The sequence below is a fragment of the Balearica regulorum genome, chromosome 7 (assembly GCF_011004875.1).
Source record: "Balearica regulorum gibbericeps isolate bBalReg1 chromosome 7, bBalReg1.pri, whole genome shotgun sequence".
Taxonomy (NCBI): domain Eukaryota; kingdom Metazoa; phylum Chordata; class Aves; order Gruiformes; family Gruidae; genus Balearica; species Balearica regulorum.
The window spans coordinates 16449626-16462810 of NC_046190.1; the positions used below are offsets into that span (position 1 = coordinate 16449626).

At 53.8% G+C, this 13185-nt stretch overlaps 1 protein-coding gene across 2 annotated transcripts; it reads right to left on the reverse strand.

The window, feature by feature from the left end:
- Window positions 1-1442: 1442 nt before the first annotated feature.
- Window positions 1443-13185, reverse strand: CPN1 (carboxypeptidase N subunit 1). 2 transcript variants are annotated; one of them, XM_075758186.1, is made up of 9 exons: window positions 12413-13185; window positions 9243-9439; window positions 8719-8874; window positions 8042-8224; window positions 6390-6501; window positions 5520-5659; window positions 4998-5097; window positions 3590-3708; window positions 1443-1710 (listed from the first exon to the last, which is right to left on the reverse strand). In XM_075758186.1, the coding sequence occupies exons 1-9, from the start codon at window positions 12633-12635 to the stop codon at window positions 1579-1581; spliced, it is 1362 nt and encodes a 453-aa protein (XP_075614301.1). In that variant the 5' UTR covers window positions 12636-13185; the 3' UTR covers window positions 1443-1578. The 2 variants fall into 2 exon arrangements, with proteins under 2 accessions (XP_075614301.1, XP_075614302.1); XM_075758187.1 differs by lacking the exon at window positions 4998-5097 and having other exon boundaries at window positions 1572-1710; window positions 12413-12780.

The window sequence follows — 13185 nt, forward strand, 5'->3', positions numbered from 1 at the left end:
AGATCGAAATTGCTCACAGCCATAGTTAAGTGCACTACCATTTCTGCACAGTTTTGCAACAGCCTGAACAGATACCCTCCGAGGGACAGTTTGCTCTGCTCTTCCAAGAACAGGCATGACAGAGAAACAGCTTCTGTTAGTAGGGAGAACTACAAGACTGTGTGTGCTGCTAGGGCTGAAAATGCCACTAGCATCTTGTAGCAGAGACAGAGGAGGAGGTGACGGTGAGAGATGAAGTGCAGAATATTGCCTATGCAGTAGGGTGGCAGAGGTTGCTCACAAGAGATGAAGAGATGTTTGCAAAAGAGGAGGAGCAAGGGGATGTCTGGGGGACACTTTTTGGACAGGCTTGAGACACAGAGAGAGCCGGTGCAGTGGAGGGCTTGATGGGGGAAACTGGGATAACCAGCCTGACCGTGCATGGGGGCACATGGGTGGGACTGTTTATCCCTCTGGAGTTATTTTCTATGAAGAATGCTAGAAGGTTTTGGCCACTTAAGATATTCTTACCATGGAAATAACCAGCTTTGTTTCTACTTTTGCTTCCACTCCAAACCTGTCCAGAGAGCCTAAGCAGCGTTTTAAAGCCCAGCCTGTAGTACCCCACCTCACTGAACTATGGATCATGTCCTCCCTATCCCAATTACAACTCACATGGCTTGTGCTGTACCTGCACAGCACACTGCTGGCATCATGCATCCACACTTCCCTGTTGCACATTGCCAGGACCAAGGTTCAGGGAATTTGTCTCTAAAGGAATATCAAATCCTGTCTTGCATTCCTACCTATCACCGGTTGTCAGACCTCATCTAGTTGCTCCTGTGCTCAGACTAATAGTTTGTGTTGCCTAGAGCAGACCCTTCAGTGAGCCATCTGGTTTGGATCTGGAGACATAAGGAGACAGGATAATCCTTTGCTTTTACCAGTATCGCTTCAGCCTGTCTGACTACAAATAATCCAAACCAGCTACCAGAAAGTCCCATCTGCACATCAAGATAAATGTGACATCACTAGCCAGATGACCACCACCTCCCGGTGCTGCATTCCTACTTGTGGTGTTGCCAACCAGCAATAGCTGTGCTATATATGGGACAAACTGGTCACATCACTGACTGCTTTAAAACTGATCTTTCCCTAACTTCAGGGTCTACAGACAGCAACCATCCTTACCTGAGGGAGAAGCATGGCACCCAGAGGACGAGTGCCAGGATTCACGTGCCCAGCTTGTGAGCGCAGCAAAGACCAGGGCCGGGATTCATTCTCCCTGGTATGCACCGGCATCTGGGCATCTCACGTGGGCTGTAGCAACTGAGTCCAGCAATAAAGGAGAGCTCTCCTAGACGGAGCGAGCGCAGAATAGCTCAGCAGCTACAGACATGCTGCTGGGGGAACCGCAACCTAGATGCATTTTGTTGTGAATGACTTCACGATTTGCTCAGGGATTAAATACTTCCTCGTTTAATAACCTAATAATTTGAGCTAGTTTCATGCTGGACTGTTGGAAAGTTCACTGGCTGGAGTCATCAGCCAGGCCTCGTATAAACGGCTTCCCCCAGCTCTCAGCCAAGTGAGCTGTCCTTATCTTTGGGTCCCCCGGCGGGTGGCTCTTGGCACTACCTTCTTCTGAAGGGCTTTGTTGTTCGTGCGTGTGCCTGAGGCTTTACGCTCCGGGGGCTTCCTCACCACATCTTGTTTGAGCTGGAAATGCACCTGGAGAAAGAGCAAAAATAACTGTGTAACACCATGTGTGTGCTCTGCTGGCGCAGGGGTCTGCAGGACCTGCCTCTGCCGCTAGCCTTCGAAGCTGACTCTTGGGCCAAGACAAGCAATAAGGGGCCTCAGCCAGTGTTACAATACAGTGGGAACTCAGTGCTTAAATCAGCTGGAAATATTTTTTTTCTGTGGAAAATGTTGTACCAACAATCCGTGGTGTTTCTTATGCAAAGAGCTGCTCCTGCAGCAATGTGATGTCCTAGGATGGTTTGGAAGATGAGCTGTGAAAGGCAGGGGACTGAGCTCTGCTCCTTCTTCATCTTTTCTTACCAGAGAGTAGAGAAATAGCATTGCTTTGCATCTCTGTGAATATTTAATACACAGCATACTTTAGGACAGACAGTCTTTTTTCAATTGCATCTTGTTAGCTGAATCCTGCTTAATCAAGTCTTTTAGCAATCAGTGCTTCCAGTAGATCCAGGAAAAAAAAACTCCAGGAAAGAAACTTCCATCTACTACAGCCATGCAAGAAGGAGAAGGGGACATGGAGCATGCAGGACACAGCATCTGATAAACAGGGAATGGGGAGGCCACACAGAAAGGTGAAACTGGAATGAAGCTGTGTGGGCATCCTGGGGGAGCGATGGGGTGAACGGTGGGTATGGGAGGTGCTGCAGGGGCAGAGGGAATGGGGACAGGAGGGCTGCTGTGAGGGGAGATCTGCAAAAATCAGACCATCAGGGAACAGATCAGTCTCCTACAGTAACATGGTAAAGGCAAAATCTGTTTTACAAAGGAGAGCCAAAGAGCTGGGTGCTTAACCTAGCAAAACAAAGGCAAGGACTGGGCTTGACAGCTTTCTATAAATACATCAGGGAATAAATACCAAGGAAGAAGGGAGCTATTTAAAGCACAACGTTGGCATAAGAACAAATAGGGATAAACTGACCATAAATAAATTTAGGATGAAAATTAGAAGGTTTCTAATCCTGAGAAAAGGGCAGCTCTGGATGAACTTCAGAGGCTGGGTAGGGTGGGATGAAGAGATGGAGAGCGGGACAACCACTGCAGTGTATTTACGGCAGAGCCTGGCCAGTACATGCAGTGAAGCAAATGATGTGCCAGAATGCTGCAGCCGGGGGATTCTTGCCGGTCCTTAGACGAGGCAGTCCCACCATGTTCACAAAACTACAGCAGGCGCAGGAATCACCACCCACTGTTTTTATAACCCATTTCCAGTTGTCCAGCCTGCCCTCGGAAGGGCACTGTAGGGGCCACACTGGTGTCAAGAGCCCCTGGTTTCACTTCATTGCCCAAAGGTGCTTGGCTGTTCTTTATTGGCACCCAGTTTCCATCTGTCTTGGGTGCTCTTGGCTGAAAGAAAGGCAGACCTCAGCTTCTTGCTATGAGTCTGATAATGTGTTTGGTCCCAGGCAGGATGCAGATGATAGCAGAGCACTGAAATCCACAGAGCCAGGGGATAACAGAGCCTCAGGGAACAGATGCTGCCTCCACATCATCACATCCTGGAGAATGGGGAGGACCGGGGGGAGAGCTAAAAAGCAGCAGCCCCAGCCAGTCAGGGGCTCTCCCCATGGCCAGGAGGGAGAGGCACACAGGCGCTGGCACGGCAGCCCAGTGCAGCTGCGAGCCCCTCTGTAAGGAATGGAGCGGCACATGGCATCGTCTTCACCCTGTCCCTCTCTGTGAGCTGCAGGGAGCCCTTTGTCTGCCAAAGCAGACAGCCTACAGCCCCTGGCAATGCTCTACACCCATCTCCTTTCTCTACTGCTCACTAGACATCCCCTGCTGCGTTTCTTTCTCCCTGGAGTGAAGACATTTGGAGACACCCTTGTGACTATACAGCCTGACTCACCAGTGAAGGTGCAGCTGGGCCCACTGTTGTTGTCACCGTCTGGGGCTGGTACCCCTCTGCAGAGGCTGTGACAGTGTAAGTGCCAGGCAGCAGCAGCCGGAAATAATCCCCCATATCACCTGAAACACAAGGTGGGAAGAGAAAGAATTCAGGATGCACAGGGAACAGAGCAGAAGATATTCCAGTAGGTCTTGCTGAGTGTACTCCTCGAGGATGTACAAAACCCAGGCAATTTTTGGCCTTCCTTCCAAATCTGCTGGCTACTGTGAGCCTGGATTCACACTGGTAGACTGCAAACAATGTCTCATTAGTGTCACAGAGTAGAGGTCAGTCTGCAAGTAAATACCAAACAAAAGGGGATGGAACAGCAGTGTTGGCTGTGCCTGTGCAGGGAGGCTGCAAATCTGGGCGCTCGCCAGTCAGATGACAGCAGATCGAAGGGCAGTTGCAGCTCCAGTCTGACTCCTTACGTGTAAGGCGATCTCTAATTCCTGCCATATACAATTTTGCCAAGTTTGGGTTATTAGCAGGATTTGAATTGCTCATTAGCTCAGCTGCTCCCCTGCCTGATTCTCCCTGCATAAGGAAGCCCCAGGAGCACTTTGACGGACTGTGTACTGGTGTTGTGAGGGACAGGGGACAGCCAACAGGGAGGCAGCAGCACGTTATGGTTTACTTCAACAATTTGAATATATTCCCATCTATGGAACTGGATGGGTATTGCAAATCCTGTGATCTCTTGCACACTCCCCTTTCCTATGCAGGTTGGCATAGTAAGTGCCAAATAGTAGCGTGTTACTGAGTCACAGACCTACAGCCAGGAGTTTTGATGATTTCATAGTCTGACCTCTGAAAAGCTGGAATATCGGCTATTTTCTGCAGCCAGCCTGTAATGTCTGCTCTGGTTAAAGAAGGGTGTTTATGAATAGAGGTTAAAATCAGCCAGCAAAGGAGAAACCACCACAACTTGGATAAACTAAAGTGGCACTTCATTCTCAGTCTAAATTTGTCTGGTTTGAACTTTCAGTCTTTCATCTTGTTCTGCCATCATGTCCTTTGCTATCAGCTATTTCAGCTCTGTGTAGATATTTAGATGCTTGAGGAGGTTATGCCCTCGATCTTCTCTTTGGTTATATACATATGTATTTTCTCCTCTCAGATAAAATAGGAGCTGACTTTCTGAAGCCTGTTACAATAAGCTTTGTGTTCAGTTCTCACCTCTTTCTTTCCTAAGCCCTCCCTGGTCCCGCATGCACAGGCACATTTCTCACAGCTGGTGTTTTTTGGAAGCAAACCATGCTGGCCACAGATATTATAGCCTGACCTGCTAACCCTCTCCCAAATACCCAGATAGCCTCTGAGAGGCTGTATCCAAAAGGGACAGCATGCAAGGGGACTGACAACCCACCAGAGGTGATGTCATGGCTGATTCCCTGGACAGAAATCACTGCTCCTGCAATGCCATTGTTGTTCTCGTCTGAGACCATCCCTTTGATGCCCTGGTGAACCTGCAGGGAGGGAGACAGACTGCTGGGTCAAGGACCCTCCTTTGCTCAAGAGGGTATTGCTGGGCACTGGAGGAGGGCATAGCTCTGGGGACACCCCCATCTTGCCCCATATCCTTGGCTCTCCTGGTTCTCCCCAGCAGAGACAGTCTAGGACACAACAGCCTCTCCAAAGCCCACCAACTAGAGCACCTGCTGAGCTCCATGACCACCTCCCTTCCACCCCTGTGTTCCCAGGTCCTACTGACCCCCTACCATCAGGGCTGGGGCCCGCTGTGGCCTGCAGGAGAAGGGTGTAGGTCCCAGGTCTTGGGAAATATTAGTTTTCAAGCTTAGCATAAGTGTTGGCATAACTAGCTTAGCATAAGCGGCTAAATTTGCTGAAACCTTAGGCCATAAGCTAAGCCCCAGGACTGCCCCCTTACCTCTTCAATGAAAGCAACAAGGGCCTCCCGGTTGGCCATCCACTGCCGCTCCAGGTCCTCCTCGGGAGGGAACTTATTGCAGCTCAGCTCCAGGGTGATTTCAAAGCAGTTGGTGTAGAGGTAATTGAAGTCCTGCATGCCTGGAAGAGAAGGAGAGCCCATGGCCAGGGGAATGCAAGGCCCCCCCTCCCTTCCCACTCCGGTGTCCCAGGCGTCCTGGCCCCTGTCTGTCTTCTACCAGAACTGTCCCACTCTCCCTCTTTGCCCTGCAGGTGCAGCCTCCTCCCTCCATACAGCACGACTGGAGCTTTCTCCCCCTGCGCAGCCCCCTCCCTTTGTGGCTGCCAACTCTGTCCTTCAGCCGGATCATTCGCCACTCTGCCTTCAGCAGCGCAGGGATGTTTGGTACTGCAGGGGCTGTATGTCCCTTTCCAGTTGCTCTCCAATATTTTTTTCTAGACTAATTTTCTGATTTTCGGTTTGTTTAATGTGCCTTTTCTAATCAGGTTTTTCAGGAGTCAGCAGGTACAACAAATGTCTTCCCTTTGATCACAGCTTTGGGTCTTGATGGAGTTACGCTGTAGCATTTTCAAATCCAGTAACAGATTAATGCTTCCTTTGTCCCGCAGCACACAGCAGGTCTCTGCAGACCTCGACTATTTCTGTGGCTCTTTCCCAAGCCACTTCCAGTCTTCCCAAGCCATTTCCCAGTCTGAGATGCAGACAGCAGAATGGTGTCTAGTAAGGGGCACAGTGCTATCGCCACAGCCCTTCCCCAACCCATCCTGTCCTGAGGTTTCTCGTCTATCACTTCACCTCTCTTCAGCTCAACACCTTGCTGCGGGTGGTGCTCACCTGCCCAGCCCTTACCTTTGCTGAGCGAGTACCAGGATGCCCCATTCGTGATGCCATCGGCAAAGTAATCCCCACAGTTCCAGCCACGGTGCATCCATCCGTGGGCGTACGAGTAGGTTTTGGCCAGCTAGAGAGAGAGCAGCCATCAGTTACCGCTCCAGCACTGCGCAGCTAGGGACCCTGCCTGGCTCTGAGCAAAATGTCCCCCCTCTTGCACAGGCTTCGCTGGGGACCGTGGGAGGGAAGTCAGACAGGAGACAGCTCCTGCATTTTACTGCTGTGAAATACAACACGAGGTAGCCAGGACCTCTACAAAATGTAGGCAGATGAAGGCGGAGGTGGAAGAGCAGAAATCTGGCAAGCTGGAGGCTTGCTGATGGCACAGGCGGCTCCTGTCCTGCTCCTGCTGAGACAAGGGGGAGCGGAGGGCACTGGGCCCACACAGGGGCACCCAGCCCCATCGGTGCTGGCCCACACACAGCAAATGGCACTAACAGAGGGGGAAGATAGACAAGGAAAACTAACCAGTACCAGTCCTGATGCAAATACCATATATATCAGGGGAATCTGGATTAGGAAAGAGTTTGGGCAACTTCTGGTTCTAGCAACTGCTTGTTTATTGCCCTTATTAAGATTACTGCTTATTTTTAGATGTGAAGGCAGGCCTAAAGCTGGGCCACTGCATCCAAAGTCTGTCCTTTGTGTAAGACACAGTTTAAGAGAGACCAGTGTTTGCATTTTCTAATGCAAACTCTATACCCTTGTATTATGGTTCAGATACTGGTGTAATCTTGTTCTGTCAGCAGGAAAACAGTTACTTCACTACATTTCTGACTTCTGAGGCTATGTGGGTATCATTAGCCTACGCCCCAGACTGCAGCCTCTCTACATCTGGGTCCGAGCACAGCCCTGATCCCAGCAAGCCCCTGCACAGCCCTGGTCCTGGCAAGCCCCTGCACAGCCTCTGCTTCCAGAGAAGGCTGAACTCCAGCTCAGACTTATTTTTCTCATTAACTGTTCTAATGCAGACTTGCTTTTTCTTGTGCTATTTCCTAATGGAAGCAGTGACTGAAGTCACTGTTTTCTGGGACATTTTAACAATGGAGAAAAACCACAGGCTTCAGCTAGTGGGATCAGCAGCACATACTGGAACATTCCCTAATGTCTGCCTATGCTCCTGGTGCTCATCATATTCCTTATTTTTCATCATCCGCAAGCCCCTGCTGGGCACCTGCCTACCTTATCCTGCTCTCAGCAGACCCCCAGCCAGATCCTGCTGCCTCTCTAGGAAAAAACCCCATATACATGCTACAATGGCAAAGCAAAGCTGAGGGCAGGCTCCGGCTCTGGAAGAGCAGGGTTGTATTGAAGACAGTGGTGATACTGGGGTTATGGGGAACCCAAGCACGGCACGGATGAGGAAGGGGCTCCCAAGGGTTAAGGCTGGCCTGTCCGCGTGGTGGGACCAGCTCACGGTGGGACTGCCCTGACCTGGCTTACGAGCCGGTGGCTGGCAGAAATGCCGTAGTCTGCTAATGGTTATTTCCAGCGTGTTTCTTGGCTTGGCTCCTGGATGAGGCAGTGACCCAGAGACTCCCAGCCAGCTCTCGCACGTTGCACCCTGCCAGGGCTGCAGGAATGCCCTCGCCTGCCTGGGCCGTGCTCACCTTCTGAAACAGCTTGTCATCAGGGGTAGGTGTGTTGACTGTGCGCCGGTGGCTCCTGAACCGCTGGTCCTGAGACTTGTCATAGGGGTAATTTGCCACCACCGCTCCACCGTGCAGATTGGCTGAGAGCACAAAGTTGTAGCTGCTGATCCACTGGATCACAGCCAATGTCTCCGGCTCCACCTGTGAGGAGAAGAGGGCCGGGGACAGGGAGAAGAGCTCAGCCATCTCTGGGCCAGCTGCTGCTCCATGCCAGGCTGTGGCGTGATCGGTCACATCAGACCTTGTCCCGCAGTGTGCGTGCTTCAGCCCTGGCAGCTTTCTCCGTTCTCTACCACCCGCCCTGGTGCACAGAGCCGGCTCCTCTGGTGCATACCCTGCTACAGCTCTCCCAGCACAACCCCAAAACCCGAGGCACAGGCGATAGCCAGCATGTGCCACATCCTCTGCCCTGTGCATTGCAACCTTCTTCCCAAGCTAGCTGTGATGCCAGCCTCTCCTCCTGGCAGAGGTGCAAGCTGTGATATGGGACAGGATTACATCATTTCTGTACATGCAGAACGCACAGAGAAGGAGACAAGCACCGTGCAAGCCACAGGACAGTATATTTGCTTGCCTGAGTGGCTGAGCCACTCTTAAGAGGATGCTGTAGCTCTCATAGCATCCCAGACCGGTACCTGGCTTTTCCAGTTGTCAGGCAGTGGGATGTGGTGATTTGGCCCGCTGATCTCCCCACTGTAGTACATGAACGTGTTGAGGTCAGGGAAGTTGCGGTTCAAGTCCACTCCATTGGCGTTGTTCCTCCCCGTCAAGTACCCGTTGCTGTCTGGGCCCTGCGGGGCAAAGGTGCATCATGGAGGTGAGTACAGAGTGGGCGCAGGCAGGCTGGGTGTCAGGGGAGCAGGGACTGGCCATCACAACATGCGTGTTATTACCCTCCTGTGCCAAATAACTTCTGGGGAGGATATGGCAGGTGTAGGAAGCTTCCTCCATCACCTGCCAGGGCCACTTGGGGCAAAACACAGTGTAAGCCCTTGGCATGGGAGGTGAGGAGCAGCGACATTGTTTGAGGGTGACAAATTTGGCAGGGCATGGAAAGGAAGGATGCCCCCTCCCCATAGCTGTGGTGAAGAGCATCCTGCAGGGATTTGAAGGGCTTTCTGCCCCTACCCGGCTGGAGGAGGCGATCGCTGCCTGGTACCTGCTTGGCAGCCACTTCGTACCCGTCGGGGTTCATGGAGGGCATGATGTGGATACGTGTATCATGGATGAGGTGTGTGATCCGCTCGTTGCCACGGCGGTACTCCTCGCACAGGAACTCAGAGAGCTGCAGCAGCAGCTCACGGCCCAGCACCTCATTCCCGTGCATGTTCCCAACATACTTGAACTCCGGCTCCACTGGAGAGAACAAGAGAGTGATACCATCAGCGAGGGCTGGTACAGGGAGAAGGAGACACTTCCTATTGCAGGGAGCCTGGGCAAGCTCAAGGGACCGCCAATAAATGGTGTGAAATGGCCCCTTCCCTTGTAAAATGCCAACCTCAGTGAGGGAGAGCAGCATGATTCTCATATGGGCTCCCCTCTGGGCTGCTCAGGCCCTCCACTGGGCTGCTGCTCTCCTTTGGAGCGCAGAAGAGGACATATTTGCAGGTGGTTTGGTTTCGGGCTGGGGAGAGGCAGCACAGAGGGACTGGGAAGTGCCAGCAGGATTGCTGGGACCTCCTGGCTCTGTGGTGCATGGCAGTGGAGGGGACAGGCCATTTCTCCTGCCTCTGCCCTTCACAGTTTGCTCTCAGTGCCTCTCACCAGTATGGCACATTCCTGGCTCTGCATGCTTTAAGGATCTTTTCATTATTCTGCAGGATAAAATCAATCCCTGGCTTGGGGCAAGTTGTGCTCTTTCAGTAGAAGGGCACAGTGCCTCTGGCTGCTGCCTGTCAGCCCCTGACTCCCATGCTGGTGGGAGGCATCAGCAGTTTCTCCTCTCCCTCCTCTTCACCTGCCTCCAAGGAAAAGGTTTAGGGGCTTCCTCACCCCCCAGGGACAGGGACAAGAGCCTGGAGAAACCCTCAGTGACTGAGTTGTATATGGATCAAACCATCCCTCGAGCAGCTTCGTTATGAGCAAAAAAGGTCTCTTGCCACTGACTTTTCTAAAATGACGTCTCAAAATACAGATTCAGAGACTGCAGGCAGACAGTGCCTGGAGCAGGACTCGCTGCTTAGCTGAAGGAGAGGCAGCACATGTGAGGGATGGGTCACATCTTCCCAGAGGGGCTTTTAGAGCAGTTACTTGTGGGAAAATAAAATGTCCCATTGCAGGCTGAAGTCAAAACTGGTAGTATGAGAGATACCAGGGGAATTTGGTTAAAAAGGGATGCTGACTTTCACATGAAAGGGTCAGGGAAAAACAGGGTGTCATTACAAATTCTGGCTTGCCAGAGCTTGACATTCCCATTGCACCGTGAGTTTTCCAGCCACCAGCAGCAGTCAGACTCACAGCGGGAACGTGCAGCCCTGCTGCCATGCATGGTGTCATGAGGATCCCTGGGGCAAAACCACCGCAGCCTCACGCGTTGGACATCTGCTGCTTCCAAAATCCCCTGTGTGTTTGCCACACAGGGAGGAGACACCACTTCTGGACATGCTGAAGATGGATTCTAAAAAAAAAATCAAATTTTGGCAGAAGATTTTGCTTTTCCATATCTTTTGATTGCTATGCCTCAGCACAGGACACCACAGGTGGGCAATGTGTTTTGACCTGGTTAGATTTCAGAGGACATGAGAATTGATTTAATTAGGTAATCCAGTTATAAAAACTATAAAAACATCCTGGGGATATGTGCAGCCTTTATTTAAAAAAATAAGGTCTCAGCAGGGATTCTCCCCTGCTTTGTTTGAGTGTGCGGCAGGACTTGTCAGTCTTTTTCAATATGCCGACCCCTAAACATTATCCACGTGGCCACAAAAGCCCTAAGTACTGCATGTAAGCCCACTAACTCTAGGCTTGCTTTTCGGAGTTACTTTCCATGGCCTTCCAGGGAGTCAGTCAACAGATTCCCAAAGCTGTCATGCTACACGTTGAAAGTGCCAGCCTGAGGGCTGCTACAAGCATGGCCACAGGTCCATGCTGCCCACCTGGGGCAGGGAAGATCTTGGTCATCTCCTGTGGCCCTTCCAGCTGCTCACCTGTAGTTCTGCAGGTATAAAATCCACTGGCGCATTGCCAGTGCCCTTTGCTCACTTCTTGCTTTGAATCAGCCCGCACTGTGCTTTGGAGGTGCTGAGGTGTCCTCAGTGCCATGCAGGTTTTCCTGTACCAAATGGGGCTGGCATGGAGGAGGTTAGGGTAGGAAGCCACCCATCCCGCCTCCCAGCACCCCTGAAGGCAATGGTCTGGGCCACAGGAGGGGAGCAGCAGGGTTTGGGGGGGTTGCTCTGCTGGGGGGGGTGTGTGTGTGCAGGTTCAGGTCCCGCTCACCCCTGCAGCGCTGCCGGCAGTTTTTCACATGACTAGGTTGCCTGGACTTGTCAGCCCCTGTGTTTAACCACACCAGTGAGTGAGCCAGGGTTTGAGAAGGCAAAAGATCCTGCAAAAAGTAGGCAGAGCCCTGTCTGCACCCACGGCCCAGGGGCACAAGGTGGAGAAGCGAGGGAGCCCTGTGTGCGTGCCCCCAGCCCGAGAGCCAGCTGGTCCCCTCAGCCCCCCAGGGGCATCTGGCTGCCAGCAAGGTCTGGCTCACAGCGTCTCCACGCTGCACAGGCAGCAGCTCAGGGGCCGCTGCTGCCAAGGCTCTGCAGGCCACGTGGCAGCAGGTAGAGATCCCCGAGACCTGCCTGTCTCAGGGGCTGCACAGCCTGCGGGGTCAGTGGGGCTGCGGGAGCCCGGCGCCCACTCTGCTGGGGTCCCCTGCTCGCTGCCCCCTTTGCTTTGGGGTCTGGAGGAGGAAGGGCTGAACTCTTCCCTTCTGCCACTATCCAGGAGCAGAGGGTGGAGGGTGGCTCAGCGTCTCCCTGCTGTGTTTTGGGAGGGAGAGAGTGGTAGGGCAGGTGGGGTGCTGGGATGGACTTGCCTCAGTTCTCATGTTAGCCAGTGCTGAAAAATCAAGAGCTCCGTCCAAAGTACGTGCCCGGGCCATGCTGCAGTCCACGCAAGCACAGTGCATGTACGTGGGTTTTGTGTGCGTGTCCCTGGGCTGGCTGCAGGGTTCCTGCCGGAGCCAGCACCACCTGACACCCGGGCATCGCTGGGAATTCTGCCTGGAAAGGGAGATACTCCCCAGCCCATGCCCCGACCATGCCGCGTGGCAGGGAGCACAGCGACGAAGCCCTGTCTCTCTGAACCGCCGACCCTGTCCCCCTCCATACTTACGGAGCTCGTGGATGCCCGGGTAGTCGCTGAACTCCAGCACGTAGAGGTGTCGGCCCTCGACGCTGCGGCCGATGCTGTAGATGCGGGTGACGTAGGGGCACTGGCTCTGCACGCGGAACAGGGCCTGCACCATCTCCTCGTAGCGATGGTGGAGAAAGCTGAGGGCGGCCGCTACCTCGAGCAGGAGCAGGGCTCCCACGAGGGACCGCAGCCACCGAGCCATCCTCCCGCGGCGCTGGGCGCCCAGACCAGCTCCGAGCCCCCGGCTCTCTCCCTGCCGGGAGCTTAAAGTGCAAACTCCAACCAGCTCTTTCCAGTTTCCGAGTGCCAGCCCCCTGCACCTGCGGGCGGGGGGCGGCGGGAGCGGGGCGCGCCGGGGCCCCGCTGCAGAGGAATGAATGCTCCCCCCCCCCCCCACCGCCCGCCCGCCGCGGCCGCCGGCGAGCCCACTCTCCGCCGTCGAAGAAGTTTCCCCCCGCTCCGGCTCACTTATTAACCGGATAGTAAACAGGCCCCCGCAGCCACTGGCTGTCACTGCAGAAGAAGCGCAGGGCTGGAAAACTGGCTGCGGAGGGCGTCGGGGCTGCCAAGCGCACGGCAAGCGGCGGGGCGGGGGAGAGGAGAGGGGGGCGGCGGGCGGGGGGGGGTGTGGGATGCCCGTCGCCGAGCTCTTCCGTGGGGGCAAGAGCCGAGCGGGGTGGGGATGGCGCCAGGGCGGCCCCGGTGCCCTCACGGCTGCCGCAGCCCTGCCCGGCCCCTGCCCGCCCGGCGCG

Excerpts from the sequence above, each read along its gene's own strand:
- CPN1 (XM_075758186.1), bottom strand. The coding sequence starts at position 12,635 with ATGGCTCGGTGGCTGCGGTCCCTCGTGGGAGCCCTGCTCCTGCTCGAG. Across the intron at positions 8,875-9,242 it reads ACGAAGTGGCTGCCAAGCAG|GGCCCAGACAGCAACGGGTA; the intron begins GTACCAGGCAGC and ends TTTGCCCCGCAG. Across the intron at positions 3,709-4,997 it reads CAGCCATGACATCACCTCTG|GTGATATGGGGGATTATTTC; the intron begins GTGGGTTGTCAG and ends CTTGTGTTTCAG.